The 26,931-nt window shown below is 58.6% G+C and overlaps 2 protein-coding genes across 3 annotated transcripts in view; one reads left to right on the top strand and one right to left on the bottom strand.

Annotated features, from left to right (window-relative positions):
- Positions 1-950, top strand: part of NAT10 (N-acetyltransferase 10) — a 46,712-nt gene extending 45,762 nt beyond the window's left edge. Inside the window, exon 32 of the mRNA XM_073904778.1 lies at positions 512-950. The gene's annotated coding sequence lies outside the window, so the exon portion shown is untranslated. The remainder of the gene's footprint in view (positions 1-511) is intronic.
- Positions 1-26,931, bottom strand: part of ABTB2 (ankyrin repeat and BTB domain containing 2) — a 170,087-nt gene that overhangs the window by 2,698 nt on the left and 140,458 nt on the right. For both annotated transcript variants that reach the window (XM_025878303.2, XM_073904781.1), the window contains exons 4-16: positions 17,610-17,762; positions 16,160-16,325; positions 13,297-13,386; positions 12,753-12,854; positions 10,696-10,792; positions 10,269-10,404; positions 8,059-8,288; positions 6,644-6,822; positions 6,158-6,263; positions 5,848-5,950; positions 5,282-5,372; positions 947-1,015; positions 227-340 (exon numbers count right to left, since the gene is read on the bottom strand). In XM_025878303.2, coding sequence (XP_025734088.1) covers positions 227-340; positions 947-1,015; positions 5,282-5,372; positions 5,848-5,950; positions 6,158-6,263; positions 6,644-6,822; positions 8,059-8,288; positions 10,269-10,404; positions 10,696-10,792; positions 12,753-12,854; positions 13,297-13,386; positions 16,160-16,325; positions 17,610-17,762 — 1,636 coding nt within the window. The remainder of the gene's footprint in view (positions 1-226; positions 341-946; positions 1,016-5,281; positions 5,373-5,847; positions 5,951-6,157; positions 6,264-6,643; positions 6,823-8,058; positions 8,289-10,268; positions 10,405-10,695; positions 10,793-12,752; positions 12,855-13,296; positions 13,387-16,159; positions 16,326-17,609; positions 17,763-26,931) is intronic.

Raw genomic sequence — 26,931 nt, 5'->3', positions numbered from 1 at the left:
TAAGAATCTAAGGAAGTGATGTGACTCGGAGAAGCTCAGCCCTTTGGCCCAGGCCCGCCAGCTTGTGAAGCTCCCCTCCGGAGCTGCAGGCTGCTCTGCGGAACAGCGGGGAGCCCAAGCTACGGAGGGCATCACTAGCCCCCCTCCACCCCTTCCACGGCCCGTCGGCCTGGCCCGGCACAGCCCCGGCACAATGAGCCCGCGGGAGGCGGCGGGCGGCGCTCACCTTGGCGTACTTGTAGGTGTTCACGGCGCTCTCCACGCTGAGGGTCTGGGAGCACAGGATCTCGCAGTGTCTCTGCAGGGCATCCAGCTGGAACAGGCTGGCAGCCGAGAGCAGCTGGGGGGGGCGGGGGAGGGAACATGGCCTTGGATGCGGGCAGCAGGCCCATGGCCCAGGCGTCGGGGAACAGAAGGCTGCTCCGTGCCGCGGGCCCTGGTTTCTCCTAATCCTCGGGGCCCTGCCCGCCTTCGCAGGTCAAGTCTGAGGACTGATTTCTTTCTGTTCCAGGTCACCTGGGGACTTGCTGGGACACTTTGCAAGGCACAGGACGAGGGACAGACACTGGATGGGATGCCTGACCTCAGAAGGTCTTCAACCCTGAGCTGCGCTCCTTGTCTCCCAGACCTTCTAGGCAGGCGCCTGACCCGCAGGGGGTCGGCTTTCTAAGCAGTGAGGAGGTGGGGGGGGAAGGGGCTGGGCTGCCTTTGATCTTACTGGACCCATCATCCCTCCGCCCTTCCCCCCTCCCCCGGGCCTGGCCCAGGAGGCAGATGGGCGAAAGGCCCTTCCTGTCACAGGAAGAGAAAGGACCAGCAGGGAATCAGGAGGTCCTGGAAGAGGCCACCTCCCCTCTCGGCTCTCCAGATGCCCTGTCCCTGAGTGCCAGCAGCTGGGCACGGGGCACACAGGCTCCCACCCCTCTCCCCGGCGCCGGGACCTCACCTCCAGGATGTCGGCGGCTGGGATGTCCATGGCTTCTGTCCCTCCGTAGTACAGATACTGCATCATCATCTGTGGCGAGAAGAGACCCCGCGTGAACACCAAACGGACCCACAGGGCCTGTGTCCTTATCTGCCTCCAGTAGAGTGCCGCTCTCCACCCTGGGCCTGGTTGTGCCCTCCGTCCTTCCGCAGGTGGACACGTGCACGTCCCCCAACTCCCTGAGGCTACTATTTGTGTCTGTGCAGTCTCCAGAAGTCAGCCCTGAGATTCTGCTGATCACCTGTGTGTAGGACAGGCCTCCTTCCATGGGGTGGCTCCACTCTGATCCTCAGGACAGCCCAGTGAGCCCAGAAAGAAAAGTACTATTCACAGATGGGGAAACTGAGACCCGGGGTGGGGGAAGGCAGCATGGCTTGAGTCACTCGGGTCTCCTGATTCCCACACCAGACCCCTAGATGGCACGCTGCACATTTCTCTCACCTACACTCTAAATATGGACCCGGGATGGGGGTGCTGCCCTCAGAAGCTGCTTCCAACTTCCCCGTCTGTGCTGGGACTCCAATGTGGAGGTGAGAGCCAGACCCTGTCTCCCCCCTGGATTTGTTCCCTTGGACGGCAAGCACAGAGCTGAGGTCGGGATGTGCTCCAGAGGTCACCTCACCGCCTGGCCCAGACCTGCCTGGGGCTTCTGGGAACAGAGGGGTCCCAGATATCAAATGAGGTGGCCCAGGAGTGGGGAATGACAGTTTTGTTGGGGTCTAAGTTACGAACTCTGCCATCACACTGGAGGCCGGGAAGTTCACCGCTGGAAAAAGAAAAGCGGTTCGCACTGGTTGGCCGAAGGAACAGCCCCAGCAAGGAGCTGGCAAGTGTGTAAGTAAACACGGCTCCCGCCGGCATAGTTGGGCTCTGTTATTAGCAGGGCCCCCGGGGCTGGAAGAGGCACCGGAGGGTCTAGGGAAGGAGCCCAACTCCGGGGAACGGGAGTGCAGAGATGGCCTGACCAGTCTGTCCAGGCCCAAGGTCGGTGCCCGAGACCTCCATCCCTCCCCTCCCCTCCCCCAGAGAGGTGGGGCACCCACAGGCCTTCCGCAGCCCCTGCTGGAGCACGCAGTGTGCTCTGTGTGTCTGTCCCTCCAGGAGGCAAAAGTGTGCCTCGGCGGGCCCCAGGCCTGGGTTCTTCCGCTCCCCCCCCCACCCCCCCGCCCCGGGGCTGGGCTCCGAGCTGTTTAGGACCGCACCACAGGACAGCCCCGGATGAGCCAGGGCAAGAGCCCCTGGCCCAGGGCTGCGAGTGGAGTGGGCGGGTGGGCAGGAGCTCCCAGGCAGCAACCTGCAGCTCCCCTTCCCAGCCTCTGCCTTTCAGGAGCTGGTTTTGACAAGGTGCAGCCAGCTGTGGCCCGTGGAGCTCCCTGAGGTCACTTGAATGCATATTAGTCCATGGATGTCAGACCAGTACTGCTCCCTTGCGCTTGCTCAGGGAGCTGGGTGGCCGGCAGGCTGGGTAGATGGGTTTTGTCCAGCCCGGCAACCCTCAGGCAGGACGGGGGTCACGTGCCTCCCAGCAGGCTGCCCGGCGCTCTGGGAAAGGCCCGGGGAAGGTTCAGCTGCAGAGGGGCCGCACGGTTTGCTTCTGGCCTGAACAGGAACCCAGGAACCTGAGTGCGGGAAGGCCACCGACACTGCACGGGTGGGACTGGGGTCAAGCCAGACAGGCAAGCATCTCGACCTGCACTAATGCTACAGCCGCTGGTCAGGTGTAGCTTTCAAGCATGTGAAATAAGACTGGTCTGAACTGAGATGTGCTGTGTCAGATACACACTGGATTGGCAGAACTTAGTATGAAAAAGAATGTAAAATACATCATTAATATTTGTACTGACTGCATGTAATATTTGGGCTTATATAAAGAGTTAAAGAATATACTATTAAAATTAATTTCACCCATTTCTTTTTGCTTTTTTATGTGGCTACTACGAAATGTTAAATTACATAGGTGGCTTGTGTTATCTTTCTCTTGGATGGCACAGCTCAGATCTCCTCGGGCTGGTTTCCTCCTCTGGAAAACAAATACAATGACCGACCTCCTTCCCTCCCCCTCATCTGTCTGTCTCAGTCTGTCTGTCTCTCTCTCCCAGGGCAGTGAAAGCCACTGAGATACTCAGGAGCTGCTCTAAAACATCCAGGCTTTGTTAGGAAGCTCTGGCCCGGGATCGAAGACTTCAGGCTGAGCCCTCCAAGGAGCCCAGAGAGCAGGAGTCAACATGTGGAGGCTCCCCCGGAAACGGCGCTCTCCCCTGATGGCGGAGATCTACAGCCACAGAGCCCACCCTGCCCAGGCCCCTGGGTGCCAGGGGTGTGAGACCTGGTGTTCCCATCGGGCCCTCCCCACAGCCTTGATGAGTCATGTGGCCGCTAAGGCCGCCCTGGCACAGGCGTCCTCCCGGTGAGCGAGGGCAGCCCTGCGGGGCAGCTCCACGGCCGTGGTCACCCGGGTGCCTGCACGGACCCCCACCCTCGCCCGGCCCCGCTGCCGCTCCTGTGCTGCCCTCCTGTGTCTGACCGTGACCCCACCTCATGTTCCAGCTCGCCCAGAAGCTGGGCTTCTTAGCCAAACAAGGTTCTAGAGCTGCCCCCTTGCCAGTGAGTTTGGACCAAGGGCTGGAAACGGGGGAAGCAGAGACACCCCCACTCCGCTGCCGGTGCCAGTCCCTGGGTCTGGTCCACTCTCCTCTCATGCACCCCCCCCCACCCCACTGCCGCTACCTGCTCACCCTCATCACATGACTAGACTTCTCTACAGCCTCCTACCTGGCCCCCTGGCTGGGGCTGTGGCTCCTCTGGGCCCTTCCTCACCCTCTGAGTGAGCTCCGTAAATGTGAACTTGACCATGCCACACAGCCTTGGATTGAATCCCGGCGCTCTCACTTCCCAGCTGTGTGACCTCAGGCAAGTCACTTACTTCTCTGTGCCTCTTGACGGAATAATCCACCTACCCCTCCTAGGACCGTGCTGTGCCCCAACGTGTAACTGATGAGCAGGGGCACAGCACTTGGAGCCACGCCTGGCTAAGTGTTAGCGGCGATGACCTTTCAGGAAGCTTCCTCGGTAGGTTAAAGGTCAAACCCCTCATGCGATGGCTCCTCGGGGCAGTGTCTTCTGAACCCCTGAACCAGACTGGACCAGAGAGCAGTTCTGGAGCATATGTGGTCTCTTCTTCTGGAGTTTGGCGTGCACCGTCCCCCTGCATGGAGCCCCCGCGGCCGGCCCCTGACAGCCACTGCCCTGTGGGTTAGGTGCCCCCCTCCTGTGCCCCCGGTGCTGCCCCCACACCTCTCACCCTCTCGGAGTCCCGTCTCCTGGGGGGCAGGGCCCTGTCCTGTTTACTGCTGTCCTCACCCTGTCCAGAGATGACAAAGTACTAAATAGTAAATGAGTGAAGACAGCATGAGGGGAAACTAGGCCATTTTAAATGGGGGCTCCCTGTGCTTCCGTGAGACTGATCCGTCCTATGAGGCCACAGAGCTGTCCTGTGCAGGGCCAGGCCCTGGAGCCCATCCCGGCTGCCCCCTGGCCTCAGCCCCAGCCCCTGGGGGTCGTCCCTGCAGCCCAGGGCCCAGCACACAGCCTGGAGACCTGGAGTCGCCACGTCCCAGGCAGGAGCTCTCAGCCGGGGCTCGGCTGAGATCCCAGCCAGGCTCCTCCCTCCAGACTCTCTGGCCACGACTGGCGGCCAGCCTGTGGACTTTCCATCACGCAACCTCTGATGTTCTCCAAAGCTGAGGGACCGAAAGACCGACCCTTGGTCTTCCACAACCAGGATGGGCTCAGCTGGCTTTTTGTGCCAGGCCTGCCGGGCTGGGGTCCAACGCTCGGGAGGACTGGTGCAGCCCACACCACGCTCCTCAGAGTGTGTGCACGCCAGCCGCCAGGGGGCTTGTTGGCACGCGGGAGGGCAGGGGGCTGACGCACAGGTGTGTGCTGCGGGGAGCCCACCCTGAGGAACGAGGGCTCCTACAGACACGTGTGGTGGGTGCCAGGCCTCACAGGTCTGCCGTCCGTCCGCCCAGGCCCCTCGCCCAGTGGTCAGAGCTCAGGACTCAGGAGCGAGGCTCTGAAAACTATCAGCCCGCACCGGAAGGGCTACCGTGGCCTGGGGCAGACGCTGCTGCTCCAAGCGGACCACGGGTCTGGTGAACGCAGAAAGCAGTGGGGACAGAGTGCAAGATTATGGTCAACTCCCAGCTGCCTCCCAGCCCAGATGGACAAAGCCGTGGGGCCCTGGGGGAGGCCACCCCCCACCCTGAGAGGCGCGCAGCATGGAGGCCCACCCACCTGGAAAATGTGGTACTTCATGTCGCTGATCTCGATGGTTTTGCCGCCGTCGTCATCTTGTTCTGATTTATTGGTCATCAGCGTCTTGAACCTGGAGCAAAGGAGGTGAAACAAGGCGGGTCTTGCACGTGACTTTGATTTCATCCCAAGCAGCAATGGTGCCATCCATCACCCGACCGGCCACCGGGAGACGGGGCATTTTTAAAATTACTGCACCGCTCCCAAAATAACTCTCTGCAAATGGCAGCTTACATCATCCTGGGCTGATAGCTGGGCCGGGCCCTGATCTGTCCCCACCGCCCCCCGTGAGTGACGGTGATGCTTGTGGCCTGGAAGGTGACTCTGCATTCCAGAACATTTTCTCATAATCGGAAGCAAGACCTCGACCTTCGGAGCGCCTCTTGGACGCTGGGTCCCAGCCCTGTGGGGTGGCGGGGGCTCCACGGCCACAGGGGGACCCACCTCCGCGGGGCAGAGGCTCCTCCCTGGAACCGGCGTCACCTCGCGGCTATGGGAGGCCGGCCCCACCCGTCCGGGGCTGGGGCTTGTTCCCCGAGGCGGCCTACCTGTTAGAAGCCGTCACCAGCAGGACCTTGTGTGCATAAAAGAGCTTTCCTTCCACCAGGAAGGTCACGTCGGACATCTCCTTGTTGTTCAGAAAGTGAGGATCTGTGCCCGAAGGGAGAGAAGGGACGTGACCGAGGGGCCCCCAGGTGCTGGGGGCGGGGTACACAGGGGGAGAACAGAGACACTGAGGCACCAGGAACAGGGAACAGCAGACCAAGATGCGTGGAGAGGAACAGGAGGAGAGACGGGATGGAGCTCTGGGAAGGACGAGGGGCGGCTGGTCGCAGGCGTGGGGGGGGCAGGCCTCACCCAGCCTGGCGGGCAGCGTCTTCCGGATCTCGGGAATGCTGGGCACCGGGCTGCTGCCGTAGCAGTGCGTGAAGATGGCGGCCAGCTGCTGCGTGACGGCGTCGTTCTGCGGGGCAGAGGAGAGGGAGGGCCCGTGAGGCCGCCTGGCCACCTGCCGTGGCCGCAGACACGGCAGGCTCGCTCCCGAAGTCCAGACCCGGCTCAGAGCAGCCGCCGTCTTTCGGTTCCTCCTGGATCTGGCCTGGCGAGAGATGCCCGTGCCTCCATCACGGAGTCCCCAAGTTGCTTTTCTGGCCGGGCTCCCGCCCCGACAGATCCACAGCCTCCGGCCTCTGCAGCCAGGCCGTGGCAGTCCAGCCGTGGGGTGTGCGGGAGGGGGCCTGCGTGCGTGTGCGTGCGTGTGCGTGTGCACGTGAGGTCTGGGCCAGGGCCTCGGAAGCCAACATGCTCGGCGCGCAGGGTGGGGACCTGCCTGACGTCACTCACTTTGCTGGTCTTAAGGATGTCGAACATGAGCTGCAAGCCCTCGGTCACCAGCTCCTCGTTGTACTCCTCCTCCTTGATGGAGCTGAAGTCCCGCAGGAGGCTCTGCACCACTGAGTAGCGCGACTGGGAGAAGGAGGTCCTCAGAGACTCGATCCACACGTGCAGCTTCCAGGGGACACCTGGGGGAAGGGCGGGCAGTCGTCACCTCCGCAGGGCATGGCCTGCACACACCCCCGAGCCCAGTCCGCAGCGACCCCCTCCCCAGGCGGGCTCCCGCCCCATTCCCTGATGCCGAGGGACTCTGAAGCCAGGGAACGAGAGCTTCCATGGACCCCGACAGGCCCTGCCGAGAGGTCAGAGGGGAGTTTGGGTGTCCCCATCAGATAGGGCGGAGGAACGGCTCCGACCCAAGGGCAGGGCACCCAGACGGCTCAGCCTGGGGCCACCCCAGCCCCACTGTTTTTGGGGCCCTGGAATGACTTCCTGGGAAGACCCATCAATTACGAGGGCTGGCCAGGTGCACTCGGAGGCCTGGGAAACAGGCCGGACACCCGGGCCCATGCCTGTCCGGCACTCAGGGCACTGACATCCAGTGCCATATAATTACTGTGTACCAGCTCCCTGGAGAGTGTCAGCGGGGCCATAAACTAACTTAAAACTACTCTGTGGAGGTCATGACAAAAGCTAGTAATTTCCTTGGTAATTAGAGAGCAAGCTGCTCCCCGCCAGCCTCACTATGGAGTAAAAAGAGGACGATGGCATTCCCCAGGGACACAGTGACATAGGTGGCGTTAGCATCCTCGGTGTTCTGACTGTAGCTGGGAACGATATACCCATTTACAGTGAGGAACACTGAGCCTGACTGGCTGCAAGTGTGGCGGCCACTAGGACGTTCCACACTGCCATCGTGCACGCAGAGCTCACGGAGAGCTGGCCCCAGGCCCTGGGCCTCGTGTGACTTCACAGTCTTAGGTAAACGAGGATCGGCAGCGCCAGTGACAGTGGACCAGCTGGGATCTGGCCCAGGTCTGCCTGTCGGGGCGGCCTCCCCGCAGGAAGGAGCGTCCACAGACTCGCAGACCCAAGGAGCGAACGAGTGTGGCCAAGTGACAGAAGAGCCTCTAGTTGGCCAGAAATGTTTACCATAGTGAGGCAGATGCTCACAGGGTTGCACATCGCAGGCCGCGGCCAGGCCGGGGGGCCGTGAGGCTCCGCCCAGGGAGGAGGAAGGGCCCGAGGCTGGAGGGCTGGGGCGCTGCCCCCCGACGCATCCCCGCAGAGGACCATCTGAGGCTCAGGGCGGAGTCTGCCCCGTGCCCGGCCGCCCCTGCGGGCCCTGGCCCTCTTCCAGTCTGCTCTTAAAAGAGCAGCAGAGTGCCCGTGTGTCGCATGTGGGCGCGCCCGCGGGGCCTCACCCAGCGCCCGCAGCTCCATGGTGATGTCCACGTAGCCGTGCTCGGCGCTGTAGTACATGGCCTCCTGCAGGGCCTTCGTGCGGGTCCGGCTCAGCCGCACAGGCCCCTCGCTGCTGCTGCCCTGGCTGGAGGCGTCACTCTCCTCCACGCCCTCGGCCAGGATCTCCTCCAGGGACAGCACGTCTGCTTTGGCCTGCTGGGGCTGCGTCAGGAGCTTCCTCAGGACGTTCCTGGGGGCCAACGGATGGAGGACGGGGATGCCTGAGGCCCTCACCGTGGACGGTGCCCGCCTGAGGTGCCCTCCTGAGCCCCGTGGCCTAGATGGGCTGCTGTGGGGCACCTGTGGGCGCTAGGGGCTCACAGTCTTCCCCTCCCAGGCAGGCTGGGCCAGGGCTCCCAGCACCCTCCATCTGCAGCCATCTGAGAGAGGCAGGGGAGGGTACGGGTGGACTGGCCCTGAGGCGCCGCCCCCCCCCCCCCCGCCACCATCCTGGTACTACTAAGTCATGGGCCTTAGTAGTACCAGGCCCTGCCATCCTGGCTGTGTGATCTCACACAGGTTGCTCTGCCTCTCTGTGCCCTGACTGCTCTGTCATCTGCAGAGCGGGGTACCCGTGTCACCCTCATCCCGGGTTAATGGGAGGCCAACGTGACGGCATCGGGTGTAGGGCCTGATGCACGGCAGAACCCTGAGATGGCAGCCACCTGCACTTGCGGGAAGGGTCTGAAACCCAGCACATGCTCATATGCCTCTGAGTCCCAGACCGCCATGAACAAGGACGACCTGAAGTCACGATGCCGGTTACGTGGACTTCCCGTGTGTAGAATGTTGGACTTGACAGAGCACGTTCCTGTCTACTGCTGCATTAACCCTGTGAGAGCCCGTGGACCCCACCGCTCATGGCCGATGACTGCGTCATGCTCAAGGTCACACAGGCAGGAGTGCGGACTCAGGCCCAGGACTGCTGGTTCCATACCCCGGCCTCATTCTGTCACATCCTGTGGCCTGGGATGGCTGCAGCAGGGAGCGGGTCCACAGGTCACCTGGGGGCTGCGCCTCCTCCCAGCAGCCCTGCCCAGCCCATTCCCTGCTCGGATGGAGGTCGTGTTGCGTCGGGCAGAGACCCCCTCGAGAGACCCAGGGTCATCCCACTGTCGCTTTGCTAGCTCACTGAGCTTACAGAGCACCTCGTTTGTGCTGAGTGCTGGCAGGGGAAGCTGAGCCGGCCACCACCCCTGTCCCCTAAATCCTGTGTTCCAGAGAGAAAATGGGAAGCAGGTGCGTGGACAGTGTGTCCGCACAGGGTGAAGAGGCTGCAACAGGGGAAAACGTGGGGCGCTGGGGGCTGGGTGAAAAGGCCTAGCGGCACTGATGTGCAGTACGGTACTGGGGGCGGAGGGGAGGGTGATTTAGGCGGCAGAAGCTGTAGAGGAAAGCATTCTAGGGAGGGGGCCACAGTAGGGCACTCTCTGCTTTTCGAGAATGGTGCTGGAGAACAGGAAGTAGCTGTCCCACCCGCCCTTCCCTTCTGGCCCCTTTTCTGGCTTCTAATAACTGCCTCTCTTGTCTCACTCTGCCCCCCAGAGCTGCTGGATGGCTCTGGTCGCAGCCTGCTGCCCTCCCTGTCACACCCCTGGGCAGGCCTGGCTCCCACAAAGCAAGGTCCACCATCTGCTCCTGGAATGGGATGTGATTTCTCACACAGCCGCCAGGAGCCCTGAGCTGTGGGGACCTCTGAGCTGTTTTTTTCTTTCAAACAAATACTCTCCTACGAAATCGATTGCATCGCCCCCAAGCCATATGCTGTGCGAAGCCCCTGGAGCCCTGGAAAAGAACCACCAAGTCGGGAAGGGATGTGACCCCAGGGTGGGCTGACGTGCAGGGCAGAGTCTACGGGAAGTGGGAAGGCCTGCCCCAGGCGTAGGGAGACCCGGGCTGCAGTCCCAGCTCCACCAGGAAACAGCGGGGGCGGGGGGGGGGGGGGGCTCTCCACGCAAGGGGGCCGTCTCCGCCACCCAGAGTCTCAGGGCCTCCAACATCCGAGGCCTCTCTGCTGGTTGAAGACCTGTATCTTCTTTCTGGATGACTTTCACACAGAACGCCCATCTGGAAAGATCTCTAGCTCTCCTGCTCCCCATGGGGGACTCGGACTACTGAAAGCCTGTTTCATGCTCCCACTTCACATGGGGCAGGAACCCCAGGTGCGTACCTGTGGCCATGGGCGGCCGAGTGGCTAAAGCAGTTCATATCCTCATGGAGGGAGGAGGCCATGCCATTGGCTTCGAGCATGCTGAGCAGGGGGTCAGCGCCTCGGCTCAACAACAAGCTGACCAGCTCATAGTTCCCTGGAAGACAAGGCAGACAGAGGGAAGATGCTCCCACCACCCACATCATCGTGTGCCTCTACGGGCTGCCGCCTGGCTGCCGAACTCCACAGAAATGCTGATGAATGGGGCGACAGGGAGCCCCCAGAGGCCAAAAGGAGAGGTCTCCAGGCTCACCTCAGGGACCTGGGCATGTGGCCGCAAGTCCGGCTGCAGGCCCCGCCAGGCTGAATGATGCCACAGGGAGGGCAAGGCGGAGCCTTGGGGCAGCGGGGGACCCTTGCTGGGCAGGGCAGCTGTCTGTATACCTACCAGCCGCAGAGGCCAGCTGCAGGGGGGTCTCCGTGTAGCTGTCCTCACCGCCACTCACCGCTGAGCCCTCCACGTGGGCCCCGGCGTCCAGCAGCAGCTGCAGGGCACAGGGCAGGCATGGAGCAGGACATGTCAGCGTGGCAGGGAGTGTCTGGGAGGTGTGCAGGGGAGGCTTTGGGGGAAGGGCCTCTGGTTCCCTGCAGGCATGTGGCCAAGATCCAGCTCACCTGGGCAGCTGAGGAACCTGAACTCTGGAACTTGAAGTTACCCTCAGGTCTTTAAGTTTCTAGAATCTTCACCTCTACTCTTGTGGTTTTGGACCAAGGCCCTGAACTGTGGGGACCTCTGAGCTGTCTTTTTCTTTCAAACAAACACTTTCCTACGAATCGATTGCATCGCCCCCAATCTACCAGGGGAAACTGAGGCTCTGGGGGCAGCAGAGGTAGTGGGAAAGACACAGGGAAAGACACAGTCAGAAAGAGCTGAGTGTCAGTGCTGGCCACCAACCAGAGAGTGACCTGGGGCGGGGCACGAACCTTAGCTCCTGAAGCCCCAGGCTTCATCTCAAAAATGGCCAGAGGCCTGCCTTGCCGCCATGCTGGGCATGAAATGAAATGGTGCTCAACCCACCACAGGGATTTAATAACCAGAGGCTTCAAGTGGTCTCCCTGGAGAGGTCTGGCAGGCAAGCTACCCAAGGCTGGGAGGCATAGGGCCAGGGCAAGACCTCGCTGTCCGGGACGCCTCTCTCCATTTTGGCAAGGGCAAGACAGCGCAGGGCTAACAGACGCCAAGCAGTTCCAGCTGAGCTGGGCCTGGCTTTGCCTTGGGGCAGGGGTGGTGTCTGTGCTGCTCTAACAGGTGACTTTGGGCTGCACCTCACCTTTCCTGACCAGCTGCTCTGGAGGGAGCACTTCGATCCTTCCCGGGTTTCTGGAACACCAAACCTAGGGGAAACCCCGCCGGCCCCATACCTGGAGACCAGGCACGAGCGGGCAGGCTGACCTGCAAGCCTGTGCCCCAGTGTGTGGGAAGTGGGGAACGGCTGTTGGCTGGAGGCTCTCGTCAGTCAGAAACCAGTTGTGGCACTGCCGTCAGAGCCAGTGCGCCAAGGTGGGGGAGGTGGAGGCCCACCCGATGGGGCGAAACTGGGCGCCGGTCCAGGCAGGTCCAGAGCATGGCCCTGCCGGCCGGTCTGGGCTAGGCTGGAACTCTGCTCGGTGCTCAGGAGGGCAGCAAGCAGCAAGCAGGCGGGGGACGGCAGCTGGCCTGGTGCAGACCATCTGCTGAGTCACTACGACAGGCCAGGGCCGTGCTGCTGCTGCTGAACAGACTGGACACGGCCCCCGCCCTCAGAGGACTTGCTAGGTGTAGCAGACAGTCTGCGAGGGTGACACATGAACTCTCAGGAAGGAGTGTGCAACCCCGTATTCCCCAGTGGCCTGCGGAGCAAAGGAGTCTGGGAGTTGAGTGGCGAGTGCCCTACCTGGGGTGGGCCACTGCTTGGCTCTGCTTCTGGGCCTGAACCCCACCCTCACACCAGTCACAGCTACCTGGGCCACCGTGGGCACCACATGGCGTGACTTGGCTGGACAGGTGAGCCGTGCCGCTCTGAGTCCTCTCTCAGGACCTGGGTCATGCAAAGACTAAGCCTGTTAACGGGGGTGGGCAGAACCAGGACGCCCTGATATAGGGCCGGCTCTGCGGGACCATTCATAGGGGAGCAGAAAGGGCTACGGCTGGGAAAGGTGGTCAGAGGAGAGGAAGTGGAGCACACGTGCCGATTCCAGCGTGCCCGGAGACTGCCGGACTTATACAGAGAAGCCGGGCAGGCCTGGGACTGCTCGGACCTGGGCTCCTTCCACAAGATTCCACACGCATCCTTATGCTAAAGCCCCCTCCTTGAGGCAAACCGGGGGGCGGGGTCTATCCTGCTGACCCAGTGCGCGGCCCGAAGCAGCTCCTCTGCTCTCTCTGGTTCCAGGCAGGCAGGGCTACATTCAGGGCCCAGCCCCCCTGGCGAGCGAGGGCTCGCTGCACACGTGGCAGGAGCTCACCTGCACCACAGAGATGTGTCCATGCAGCACAGCGAACGTCAGCGAGGTCCAGTGCCGGCTGTCGGGGTGGATGGAGGGGTGCTTGGGAGAGTTGCTTGGAACCTGGAAAATCCCACAAAGGATCCGTTTTTTTTTTTTTTTTTGGGTGAGTGCCATTCCTGGGCAGGTGACACGGGCACTGGAGTGAGGGGGGCATCCTGTAGGGATGGTGACTAGGAGCCTATCCGAGTGCTTTCTGTTTAACTGGTCACGTCTGTGTGGCGCACCCCGTAGACAAGGCCCAGCAGGATGATCGGTTGGTGCTGCCTGCCCTGGGTACAGACACGGCAGGGACGAGACTGTGCCATAACACAACCGTGCCCATGCTCTCCGCTCAGCTCCCTGCTCTCAGACAGGAAGCCCGCGCGCCAGGAAAAGCGCTCCTGGCTCACTGTTATCTCTGTGCATCTGTATTCCCATCCCTCCAAATACCGCACCCAACGCAGCTGCTGGAGACCGTGGGGTGCTCCCTCGCTGGGCCAGGCGCCCCGCCATGGCTGCTCACCTGGATGTCCAAGTTCGCTCCTGCATCAATCAGCATCTGGACCATTGCCTCGTCCCCGGCCGCGCAGGCGTACATCAGCGGCGTCAGACCCTATGTGAAGCAAAGGTTGATGCTAAACCAACCATCTGGGAATGGACGCAGTGCCACGTATTCCACAGGCGTCTGTGCCAGAAACCACAGTCCGGGCTCCTGCTTGATTCGGCTGCTCATCCAGAGCAGCCCTGCACCGTGGCTCGCCCTCCTGCCCCTTCCGGGTGCACTGGACATGCAGCCCGGGAGGCCTGAGTAGGGGCCATTTCCAGAAGCACTGTGGGACACCAGAGGGGTGAGGAGCACGGGCCCTGAAGCCCCCTCTGCCATGGCGAGCAGTAAACCATGTCCAGGTCACTCATTTCTCTCTGTGCCTCAGTTTCTTCTTTAAAATGAGACCAACAACAGTATCTGGCTCATAAGGTTGTTGTGAAGAAGACGAGTGACCATGTGTCAAGTGCCTAGCGCAGAGGAAGCTGACCTCAAGAGCTAAGGAATCACAAGAACGCAGCGAGCCCATCACTGCCCCGGTGTTATACTGCCTGCCATATCCTAACCCGCCCCAGGCCCTGGGCCCCTAAGTCCCTCTGTGAGGTGATTTACGTGCAACATCTCATCGAATCACCGTAACATCCCTATTAAGGAGGCTCTATTATTATCCCCCTTTTACAGACGAGGAACCGAGAGACCCAAGGCCGGGTCACACAAGGAGGAGGAACTCGCACGGGACCCCGGATCCACCTGAGCCGTGAAGCTCCTCCCCTTCAGGGGCAGCTCCCAGAGCGCAGAGAGGGGTCTGACTCACATCTCTTGTGCTACTGAGCAAGTCAGAGCTTTCCTGAAAGCAGAGGCCCAGATCCTCCCCGAGTTTGGGTGGACGGCTCGCCGGGCTGCCTCCTGGCTGGGGATCTTTCTCCAGGGCCAGTAATAGCAAAAGCGGCAGTGGAAAGTGTTATCCCACAGCTGGATCCTGGTGAGCGTGTGTCTGGAGCCCTGCGATGTTATTTATTAGGTTATTTGTGTGTAGACAAGATCTTCTTACCTCATAAATCCCTGCCTAGTGCCCAGAGATAAAGAAATGGCCTGACATTAATCATGGGCGAAAGAGCTGTTTACCCACAGATCGTCCCATAAATACCAAGGCCGAAGGCACAAACAGGATCGAGTCTTCAGAGAAGAGCCAAGTGCCGCCGAGGGCGGCTCTGGCTGGGTTTCAGCCCCCTCCGCACTTGCTTGACTTTGTTCTCTACACGTCTGTACGTGGTCCAGGGCTCACATTGGCCTGGGGTCTTTTGTGTCAGCCCCCCCGCCCCCCACTCCAGGTCCATAGGGAAGGAAAAGCATGAAGGGCTGAGGAACAGAGCTCACGGCTAATGGTCGCTGTCATCACATGGACAGCGAAACCCAGAAGAACGCTTACTGAGCCTTTATTATGTGCCAGATGCAGAAGCGTTCCCGAACCCTACGGGGCAGGGACTGCTGTCCGCCTTTGATGGAAGCCAGGAAGGTGACCCTGGGGGAGGTGGTCCAAGATGCCATGGCTGTGACTGGGCGCATGGCTCGGGCCTCACCCTGGCACCCTGGGCAGGGGGAGGACGCCCCAGGATGAAAGCCCCTGCAAGGCCCAGGGACTGGCCCTGACAGAGGCACCCCAAGGAGGTCCGGCACCCAGCCTGTGTCCTCCCTGCTGGCCCAGCCCACGCCCTGACCGTCCCAGCTCCACGCTCCTGCTCCGGGTCATCTCTTCTCCCTGGAGTGCCTGCCCTACCACTCTCTGCCTCAGCGCCACCCCGCCCCCGGAGGCCCTGTTCCCCAGCCGTTCTGCTCGACCTGTCACCTGTCCAGATCTACCCTGGCCTCGTGGTTGACCTGGCACTTCAGCATGCCCTGTCCTGCGCTGGCATCTCACGGGACAGCATTCCACCCAAGCCCTCTGCTGTCACGGAGCGTTCCCCCCGCGTCCGTGTGGCCTTCCAAACCACAGAGCCATCACCTACGTGGCGAAGATGCACGGATTGGTGTCAGACAAATAAACTGGACAGCCCATAGTGGTGAAGAGCCTGGGGTCAGACTGCTTCTAACCCCGGCTCTGCTCCATACTAGCTGTGTGACCTCAGGTAAACCAACTTCGCTGTACCTCAGTTTTCCTCATCTATAAAATGGGGATAATAATAGCATGACATCCTAGGGCCACTGTCAAGACTGAATGAGTTCATCTGGGCAAAGCGCTTTGAATAGTGCCTGGAACATATCAATGCTCTACAAATGTTAGCTCTTCACAGCAAAAACAATAAACAAAGCAAACAAAACCCCTTAAATTCTATCTAAAATTGTAAATCATTTCTAATGCTTCCTTTTCCGGCTTCATTTTACTCTCTAGCACTTTTCACGGACATACTCTGTATTTTACGTTTCTATTTCTTAGCGCGTGTTTCCCCGACTAGAACGTTAACTCCATGAAAGCAGCAGGTTCTGTGGGCCTGGTATACAGAGTAGGCACACGAGGCGCCCAGGGCCCACGCCCCAGTGACTAGTATTCACAGCTGGAAATTCAGCTGGGACTCGTCCAGACTTCTTCCCAGCCCTGCACCATCCGGGACAGTCTTTGGCCTTCCAGCCAGTGGAAGCAGAATCTCTGTTACAAAGGTTTCCCCAGCGGCGCTAGGAAAGTCTTCCAGCTGATGCCCCACCAGCAACGGGAGGCTGCCCACTCCTCAGAAGCACCGAGCGGAGCGGCCTCGGTTTGGAACGGAAGGACTGTGCCACCCTCTCTCGCATGGCGAGTCCCTGCCTCTGTCCCCCGCACCTGGCTAGCAGAGCTCTCCGCACGCACCTGGTCGTCCATAGTGTTCACCCCGTCTGGGCCCAGGGCGTCGATGGCCTGGTTGATGAGGTCTGTCCTGCCACAGTTGAGCATGCGGAAGCCCAGGTCCTGGTTGAATTTTTCGGTGGCTGCTCGGGCGTCCAGCCTCCTGAAGGAGCTGAAACAGCACTCGGGTCTGCACAGATGAGACCCGCAGGTGTGTGAGCAGGACTGTGTGTGAGCGCCTCTCAAGGAGGTGAGGCTGACGAGGGGCAGGACGACAGGGTGGAGGGGAAGGACGGGGAATTTCGGTTCCATCGGCAGCAACTGGCCTTGTCATGCTCAGTGATGTGAGCACAGACGTCTGCTCTTCTACAAACATGTTAAAGAAGAGCTCGGAGCTGTCCATTGTCAGGAAATGAAGTCCCCTCAGGAACAACCCACCAGAGACTCTGCCTGAGCAGGACGCAGCTCCAGCCCGGACATGGGCCTCGGTGCTCGCCCGTGTGCTTTCTGCGGGGCGAAGACTACCCTCGGACTAGAGGACGGCCACTGTGGCCCAGTTCCAGTTCCTGGCTTACATCCTCTCTCCTCAAGGGCTTCCCGAGGAGGCCCGGAATTACCAAACAGATGGTGGAGAACGGCCCAGAATCCCACTGCCATCCAGCCATCCCACCAACGAGAGTCACAGATTAAAAACTACATCTATGAGACGGCACACCACAGGCTTCCCACAGGGGGCTTCGGCCTGGAGCCAAAGTGTGGAAAGTTCACGTCCCAGAATGACATTTGGGAATTTGCCACGGAGACAGAGGAGGATATAGCTGCAGTTGGGGCAAAGGGTCAAAAAAAAAAAAAAAAAAAAAAAAAAAGGCAAGTCTCTCATACGACAAGGATGGCCACGGAGAACATTCTCCAGACGGACTTCAGGAGACCAGTCCAATATAAGACGGTCATGCTGGGACAAAGTTAAGAGCCCAGGCTTGGGGCCAAAGTTAAGAACCCAGACCTGGGTTCAAATTCAGACACTTGGCTAGCTGAGTATCTGTGGACAAATTAGTATTCCTCCCCAATGCCCAGTTTCCCCATTTGTAACATGGGCATTACAGCCCCTCCTTCTCTAAGGTTGTCATGAGAACCAAGATGACGCATGTACAAAGGAAGGGCTCAGCCCAGCGCCTACACCAACGAATAGTTGAAAAAAAAATAGTGGCAAGTGTAGGAACAGAGGAGAGGAAGGACCCGCTTTTGCTGATTACCCCCACCCCCCCAAATATCCCACAGAGCCAGCCTGTGAGGGCTCTCCTGCCCAGATCCAAATGTGTGTCTGCTCCTGACCAGCGGAAAGCAGCCTGGGTCTGGAACGATCCGTGTAACAGACACGGCGCCCGCAGAGCACGCCCTGGGAGGGCCCCCCGCCCCCCCGCAACGTCCCGGAGAGGGAGGCGTGCTGCGAGCTCACGCCTCGCCGGTTCCGTACTTGAGCTGGCGGGGCTCACAGTCCAGGCCAGGCAGCAGCAGCCGGGCGGCCTGCCGGATGTCGCCGCTGTCCACGGTGAGGCTGCGGCGGTGCTCTGCGTAGGTGATGGCCACGCGCATCCACTCCATCAGCGGCGGCAGCAGCATGAAGGGCCTGGGAGGCAGCAGAGAGAGGGGGTGGGGGGTGAGGCCGGTGGGGCGCGCCCGCCAGCACGCATGCCCCGAGACCGGCTACAGAGGCGGTGAGGTGCGGAGGGGGCATGCTCCTCGTCCTCACAGAGACCCCGATTTGTCCCATTCCACAGCTACAGTGAGGAGTCAGGAGAAGTCCCATCCTGGGCCACGGGCAGAACCCGAGGGCCTTAGGTGACCAGTGAAAGGAAGCGTTTGCCAGGATGTCGAGGGGGGGGCCCTGAATTCGGACGGGGTCTCCGGGTCTCTCTCCGCAGAAGGGGAGACTGCCTCCTGGGTGGTGGGGGGGGGCGTGCGGGGGCAGGAGTCCCACAGACCCAGGCTCCCACCCCAGCTTTGTCCGAGCAGCTGTGCTCCATCACCACAGGCCAGCGTGGCCCGAGCCTGCCCCTTCCATCTGTGAGAGGGGCTGTCGTGGAGCTGTGTGAGATGATGTACGGCACACAGCTCACGGTCGCCCCTTCCTCACCCTGCTCCTGGGCTGAGGTGGGCCTTGCGTCACTTCCTGTGGCAGGCCGGAGCCGCCTCAGCGTGGTGCTCCCCGTCCTACGGGGACAATTGTCTCGGGGCCTAACACTAAAAACCCAGGGCCACAGCAACATGGGGCACTAGGTGGAAGCAGGAAGAGACTTCTGTTGGGCAAGGCGTCTGAGTTGCCGACTCCAGGGGGCACCACTCAGGAGGTAGTCCGTATGTCACCAGGGGGCGCCATTCACACGGAACGGGACTAGTGCCCCCTGGCATTGAGCAATACGGCCAGCACGGCGGCTCAGGGGCCCGCCCTGTCCCTGCCCCAGGCCCTCCCAGCCCCAGCCCGCCTGATCTGGGTTACCACCGGGGAGGCCGGGAGGCGGGGTCCGCTCGCTGCTGAGACAGGCTTTCCTCCTGTCCTCTATCAGTTCTGGCAAGTCTCCTGTGGTGAAGGCCGTCTTGGGAGACCTCCTCACAGTCCAACGCATCTTAGTGGTTCGGGCCACCCTGACGGCCAGTCTTTGGCTGTATGACTCAATGGACAACCAGCCTGCTCTGCCCAGAGCTTTCCCTGCCCGGTCACAAGGATGAGGCAGCCCTGGCACCCTGCCCCTTGTGGCTGTTCTAAGGACAGCCCGAGTCCGCCTCCCGTTCCTGTGTGTGCTCCCCGCCCTCCTGATACCTGCCACTCCTCCACACCCCGCTCCCTCTGATGCCCTGGGCTCCTTGAGCATTAGGCCCCTGCTGTCCCCGCCATCTTGCCCCAGACGTGCAGAGAGGTACTGTGACCAGGAAAAGGCCCTCCGCTCTCTCTCCTCAGCCACTAAGTCAGTCAACTGGAATCAACGAGAGACCCTCAGAGCACCGTCTCAGATTTCCACTCAGGAAATCGTCAGAACTTGAAGAGCTTCTCTCCTCGAGGGAAAGGATGCTTTTGTTTATTTTTCAACAAAATAAGCAGATGTGATCTTGAAGGTGGTTCATTTGGAAGTTATTTTGATCTTCTGGTTCCGTCATTTCAGAAAACTTATCTGGGTCTGAGTGTACTAATTGGAGTGGCGAGGAGAGTCACGGGTGGGGGAAGCCCGGCTGGTCTTGGCCTTCAAGAGCGCCCTGGATGTCGCCCCAACCCATTTCCAGTCCTGGCTCATGTCCTTTGCCAGGACACACCACACCACCAGGCCCCTGTGGTTCTCACCCACCCTGCCCTCCCTACCTCCTCAGGAGAATGAACCTGCTTTCACCTCTGCCCATCCAAACCCTGTTTATCCTTCAAGGCTCAGTTCCAGTACCTTCTCTTTCCAGAAGCCCTCCCAGACCCTCTCTCCCCGAGGAAAATAATCTCTTCCTGCTCCGAGATCCCTTAGAACTTGCTCTTCCATCAGTGAGTGTGTCTCATCTTCCTGACTAGACCCACTGTGCCTCAGAACAAGAACGATGGCCTGCTCATGTCTGCGTACTCCCAAGTAGGCCCAGCATGGGGCCTGAACACAATGTGTCCTCAATAAACACTGGCCAAATGACCAAAAGTGTGGCTGAGCATCAGGAACTTGTTATGATGGATCTAAGTTTTCACTTCTGGACCAACTCCTGTTTCTGCTCAGAAAAGAATGGCATATAATTTTCACGGGCATAGTGCTGACTTGCTGGAGTGGGGAAAGCCAGGACTCTATGGGGGGAGCTTATAGAATGTAGGAAGGAACAACAAGCCATTTGTGAACTCCTCCTCTGTTTATAGAACTTTGATTATAAATACTCATTTGAATTCTCCCCAAATAGTCCTGGATTTTCCAATTCTGACATTGCAATGCTAGAAGGCAAGCTCAGACACATATTTCTATATATATCAGTCCTTCTGATCCAAGGGGAAGGCTTTATCTAAACCACCAGCATTGGAACTGAAGTGTAAATGAAAAGATAGTTCGTGGATTTGCCAGCCACTCTTCCATGTTGTGGCCAACAGCCAAGACCAAGTGCCAAGTATGGACACTGAAGCTCTAAGCAGCATCTCCCAGCTGCACTAGGGGAAATCCAGGAGGGAACTTGGGGAATCGCCAAGTCTAATCAGATGGTGTTGTGATTCACTATGCTCCAGGCCTCTTAGAACTTGGCACATGAAAAAATACAGCGTTGATAACCTTGGTGGGCAGGTACTGGGGACTGGCTCATTCAGCCTCCATTATCCCATCTTTGTTGGAGACATAAAACGTTGAAAACTACATTTCCCAGACTCCTTTGCAGCTAGGGTTCTGGAGGCAAATTAGGTTTCTCCATTAAGATGCAGCTGCGTGAGATCTGGTGAATAGGTGTGAGGTCGAGCCCACCTTTGTCTGTTTCTGCTAGCAAGCCAGGTCATGAGACATGAGGTCTATTTTTTCTTTTCTTACAGACCCTTCTAGTGTCCATTTTCCACCTTCCCGAGTGCTTCAGGGGCTGTGGTAGTGCTCCCGAAAGCAACCACAAAGATGTCTTGATTCCAGCTTCAATCGGAATCGCATTTCCAGGGCATGTCTCAGAGGAAGCAGCACCCCCCGCTGAAGGAGTCTGGTATCTCTTTGGAGGCTTGGCCTTGAACCTGCTCCTTGAGCTCTTCCAATGATTCTATTGGCATCTAATTCCCTGCATTAAATCCCTTCCTGCTTAAAATACCTAGAGTGGTTTCTGTTTCCTGAACTGAACACTGACTAGATATTCTCAACACACAGAAATCCTCCAGGGTTAAGTGTGTCCCTCCACCTCTGCAGTAGTGGCCGGTGTCCTGTCCACAAACAAGGCGGTGCCAGTCCCCACACTGACCTCTTCAGGCCCTTTTCCCTGGCCTACCCACCCCCCTGTGGTCCATGGGAAGATAATGGGACAAGCAATTCATGGGCTTTCTCAGTAACATCCTTCCCTTGGCCTGCGGGTTCCAGGCTACTACTTCCTTTCTGGTAATTTCATGTAGCCCACTGGACATGCTGAGAAGCTGGCCTGTATTCCTGGACGTTCTGGAAAATCCCTGTAAAAACTCCCATCCATACCAGCCGCGGGTGCCTCCTCCCTGCTGGGGGAGAGGGCTCCAGAGGAGCGAGGCTGGGAATGTCAGACATCTGCATTGCCCCCATGCTTGGTCCCCTCCCAAAGAAAAAGGCGGTTTTTCTCTTCTTGCCATTCCTCTAGGCTGAGCTTGGCCACAAGCCTTTCACTGCCAGGGCAGGTGTCTGCCGTGCCAGAGGGGGTGGGGGCATGGCTGAAGGAAACGCCTTTGGTCGGCCCCTCTGCCACCGAGATTCCTCCTTGCTGGGTCCAGCATCTCTGAATAGCGGTTCTGGAGTGCTTTGGTCCCAGGATCCCCTTTGTACTCTCACAAATTATTGAGGCCTCCAAAGAGCTTTTGTTTAAGTGTGTTATTCTACGGCTATTTACTGTATCAGAAACCAAACAGAAAATGTTAGGGGCGCCTGGGTGGCTCAGTCGGTTAAGCATCTGCCTTCGGCTCAGGTCATGATCCCAGGGGCCTGGGACCGAGCCCCGCGTCGGGCTCCCTGCTCAGCGGGGAGCCTGCTTCTCCTTCTGCCGCAGTCACTTCCCCCGCGTGCTCTCTTTCTCTCTCAAATAAATAAAATCTTAAAAATAAAAAACACCCCAGAAAATGTTCAGACATGTAAATATGCAAGTTCGCATCCCCCATCAACCTTTGGTGTACTGTCATCACCTGTCACATAGATTCTGGAAAACTCCCCTGGACACATGTGAGAAGATGAGAGTGAAAAGGCAAATAACACCTTATTCTTACAAAAATAATTTTGACCCTATAGACTCCTGAAGTCTCTGGGACCCCAGGGGGGTCCCCAGACCACACTTTGAGAATCACCTTAAGACAAGGCTGTACTTGGGGGCGCCTGGGTGGCTCAGTCCGTTAAGCGGCTGCCTTCGGCTCAGGTCATGATCCTGGGGTCCTGGGATCGAGCCCCACATCAGGCTCCCTGCTCAGCGGAGAGCCTGCTTCTCCCTCTCCATCTGCCTGCCACTCTGCCTACTTGTGCTCTCTGTCAAATAAATAAATAAAATCCTTTAAAAAAAAAAAACAAAAAAGACAAGGCTGTACTTGGGCTGAGTGTGGGGCTGGGATTCTGCCTCTGATGGCACACGGTTTGGCCAATTCTAGGATACTGTGTGATTTGCATGCACCTTCCCAGCCCAGTGAACTGAGGCTCCTAGCCCCCTTCCCTGCAGCATCCTCACTGCAAGAAAGCCCCAGTGTCCTGGAAGCAAGGGAACTGGCTCTATAACCTGGGGCAGATCATTACATTCTTTGGGCCTGTTTTTCTCTTAAAGAAGTGGCTTCTAGATATTTCCCATTGTGAGAACCTCTTTTGCTGCTATTTCACAGACTCCCTGCGACAATGGCTCTATCTACTCGGCAGTGATCTAGAGTGTGGGCTCAGGAGGGAGCCTTCTGGGTTGGGATCCCAGCATTACCACCAATAAACTCAATTGTGATCCTGTGCCCCCTCAGCCTCAGTCGTCCCATCAGTGAAATGGGTATAAATAATAGGACCACCTCACGAGAAATATGCATGGAAGTGCTTAGCCCAGCATTTGGCCCATGGCAAGTTCTCAATAAAGGTGAACTATTATTACTATGTTAGTATCTGTTGATAGAGAAAACACATAATAGCAAAACAGGCTATAGGAATCTGGTCCTATTAAATGCCTCAACTCTAGCTCTTCAAGTGGGGCCGACTCTCCCCTCCCCAGCCCTGCAGCAAGTATAAACATGTAAAGATTGCAAAAGCCTGCCAGCAAACTGCCCATCACCCACTCCATCCCAGCTCATAAAACAGACAAAACAAATGCAACCACTATGTTGAGTGTGATCTGGAAGCTGTTTCTGGGCAGCGCAGGCTCTCGGCCTTGGCGGTCGAGGATCGTGCATGGGGGAGGAGACGACAAGGAACAGACTCACCGCCACGTGACATGGGGGTGGGTGGGCATGGAATGACGGCCAGGGACCTGCGCTCCCTGCCCACCCCAAGTGCTGCTGAAATGGTCACACTCGTGCATACCTGCACATGGGGTGGGGCTGCCGCTGTGACAAACCAAGCCCCTTAAGAGGGCCACAGACCGGCAGCATGTGTCTGTGTGCACGCAAAACAGCGGTTACTGCGACGTGGGACCGTCCAGGAGGTGCACCAGTGGGAAAGGGTTTCCACGTGACTCCTCTTTGCTAGGGGAGGAAATGGAAACGCCCTGGGGCCAAGGGCTCCGCCCAAGGTCACAGAGCCAGTTCAGCAGCACCAGGGAGACCAGCCCCACGTGTCATGACTCAGTTTCTCCTCATGTCTCTCAGTTAATCATATACCTGAACCTGAGTATATCAAGCCAAGGGGCTCATAAGGCCCTTCAAGAGGACTGGGCCTGCAAAAGCCACTTTTTTCCCCCCTTAAAAAAAAAAATGAAAGAGAATAAACTTCTTAAGGCCTTGGTTTTTAAAGGTCCCTACAGCCTGGAAAAAATAATAAACCCGGCCCCACTCAGCAAGCATAAGATTTATTGGGATTACAGCCCTATAAGCAGTGTCTTAACAACATGGAACAGGAAACGACTCTAATTTCCAGCTCAAAGCAGGCTCTGTTCTTCCTCGAGGTGGGCAGTGGCCTCGGGGAGAGGGGCAGTTTGCAGGGGGGTACAGGCCTGTAACTGGAGGCTGTGCACCCCGAGCCATGAGAAGGCCCGTGCCTCTGTCCACCCTACCCGCCCCCCGGCAGGTCCGTCCCCTCTGTGCCCACAGGCTGGGCAGGGCCTGGAGACCTGGCCTGAGCTCAGCCCTGGGAAAACCAGGCGGCGGTTTCTTCACTTCCAGCCTTGGCAGGGAGCACAGAGGGCTCTGGGTGTGGATCTGGCTCCAGGGGCTGGAAAAGGGCTTGGGGGGTCCTTGCCGCCTTCGTCTTGCTCCCTAAGGAGAATGCCCCCTTGCCCAGGAAGCTCAGCCCACCTTGCCTGTGAGCACCCTCAGTCCAGGAGAGGAACCTCATGGCGGCCCGCCAGACAGTCTCCCACCCTCAGCCCTATGTTCTCCCCTTGAATCTGTGCCACCTTCAGATGGAGCCACTGCCAAGCACTGGGGTTGCATGGGGCCATCTCTCTGCTGCATCACCCTCCTCCTAGCTCCCCCTGTGGATGCACTGCTCCCGTTCCCCCCCCTCCCCCCAGCCCCATGCTGTCTGGGCTGGGGCCATAGAGTGGAAGCATCAGGAACCAGCAAAGAGGCCCCGCTCTGCCCAATCGAACGACAGCTCTGCAGGCAGACTCCTCTGGGAAGGTCAAGGTCAGCTCTACCACGCCGGCTCTGCGGCCTTCACCATCGGTTGTCTAAGATTTGCGAGAGCCACTGTGGCCTAAAACACTAAGCCAAACCGTCCATGCAGAAAAAAAGCCACCGTGTCCCACTGAAGTCAGAGGCAACTCTCAGCACAAAGGAAGCAATTCTAGTCCGGTTCACATCTTGGACTAATTAATTTTCTAGAATTGCTTGGTAAACCAGAAATGGTTTGGCCCAGCTGGGAGTCAGAGTCGAGTAAGCACCTCCTCTGATCCCCAGGCCTACGTTCTCCAGCACCCACTCTGCCCCAGCACCTGAGCTGACCCACGGCAAAGTCTCCACGTGGGGTCAGAGGACTGGTGTCAGAAGCAGAGCTCAGGGCTTGCTGAGGGGGAAATACTCTTTTCGTATTAAAACTCATCTGTTATGGATTAGAGGCCTAAAAAAACCTCTACTTGCCCAGATATACATATGGATATAAATTTAGAATATGACCAAGTCATGATTAGCCATGAGCAATTTCTCTGCCTCTTCCCAGGGCTAAAAGTGGGCAGTGGGATGGGAGGTCAATCAGGTGACAACTGGGCATCTTGGCTTGGCTCCCGAGGCATGCAGGAATAACAGAAGAATACTAACAACTAACATTTCTAGAGCATGCTACGCACCTGGCACTCTTTTAAGCCCCCCATACCCATTGACTCATTTAACCCTCATATCGATGTTACGATGTTACGAGGTAGCTACTATTATTACCCCCATTTCACACATGGGGAAACCAAGGCCTAGCGAGGTGGACTACCTTGCCCCAGATCACACACCTCGGTAAGTGACAGAGCTGGGATGAGGTCCCGGGCTGTGTACCCCAGCCCCCAGCTCCAGCACAGAGCATTCCGCTGCCACTCAGCTTAGGAAATCAGCTCTGGTCCTCCACTTTCCTGACCCTTCCCCATCTCCCTCATCTTAGGGATGAGGAGTTTTAGGCACAATAACCGTATCTTTTGTCACCCAAACTGGCCCACTTCTGAGAGGAAAATGGAGAACTGTTGCCAATCACACTGGACAGCAAACTGTCTCAGACAAACCAAAACATCGGGTCACCCTAGGAGGAGGGTAAAGCACATGGTGGGCTCACGCCGTCCCCTCCTGCCCACCCGAAGCGGCTCTCCATTCTGCCCCCCAGCCCTGTGCCTTCGCAGTCCCTACCCTATCTGTCATCATTTCATTCGAGTGTAAACCTGCTTTCTCTTCAGACTATAATTTCTCCAAAGGCAGCGACTTTTGCTCACTGACATCTCCCACCCCTCAGCACAGGGGCCCACGTTAGAAATGCAATCTTTGAATCTGTAAACGTGTGGCACGTTTCTCCCTCCTGGTGGCAAAGCCTTCAGGCTGCAACCGTGTTTTCAGGGGTCCGCTCTCACTCCAGAACTCTCTGTGGAGCTCCAGAGTTCTTCCCAGGGGGCTCCATGTGCTATGGAGTCGAGGGCATCAGGTCCAACAAGCAAAGGAGCTTGTGAAATGGGGACCGACTTCGTCTTTCATTCTTGGGAGGCTTGAGTGGGCTTGGGTATTGGCAAATGGTTGCCTTCAGAAAAAGAAAATACTTCCCAGACAAAAAGCCAACCAGGGGCGCCTGGGTAGCTCAGTAGGTAAAGAGTCTGCCTTCAGCTCAGGTCAGGATCTCAGGGTCCTGGGATCGAGCCCTGCGTCGGGCTCCCTGCTCAGCAGGAAGCCTGCTTCTTTCTCCTGCTGTCCCTGCTTGTGCTCTGTCCTTCTCTCTCAAATAAATAAAATCTTAAAAAAAAAAAAAAAAAAAGACAACCATTTCACAGAATTTTCGACCCAGGAGCAGTGTCCCAGGGTGGGGCTCCACTGACCGGGGTGACCTCCCGCAGTTTCGGGGCGGGGGGCGGGATAAGGATGCTGGGGGAGCCTTCTCCGGGAGGGAGGCAGCAGACATGCTTCTGCAGCTGTCTGCGTGCTGCTGCGCCCTGGTGGAGGGGACACAGCCATCTGTCTTCGGTAACTGGGCCTGCGTCCAGGGTGGCATCTCCATGGGAGAGCCGGTACAGATTCCAGGGGAGAGCCTGCACACAGGCCACCACCCTGTCGTCTGGTCGCGCCGCAGGGAGGGTGCTGGGCGCTCCGGGGCGTCGGGCCCGTTTCTCAGGCACCAGTTCCCCGCATGGTGGCCGGTGCACAGGTGGCTGGTCCACCAGGCCACAGTGGTACTGCTCCCCACACCCCTGGCGGGGAGCGGTGTCAAAGCAGGCCTCTCTCCACTGGGGTGTGGCTGCCTTGGCCTACCCACCATACCTCAGCTGCAGAGCTGCCATGGGCAAGAGACCCACCTTCT

The sequence above is a fragment of the Callorhinus ursinus genome, unplaced genomic scaffold, assembly GCF_003265705.2.
Source record: "Callorhinus ursinus isolate GAN/ISIS: 27379988/994484 unplaced genomic scaffold, GSC_fseal_2.0 scaffold21, whole genome shotgun sequence".
NCBI classification, from domain to species: Eukaryota; Metazoa; Chordata; class Mammalia; order Carnivora; family Otariidae; genus Callorhinus; species Callorhinus ursinus.
This window is presented reverse-complemented; position numbering and strand designations above follow the sequence as displayed.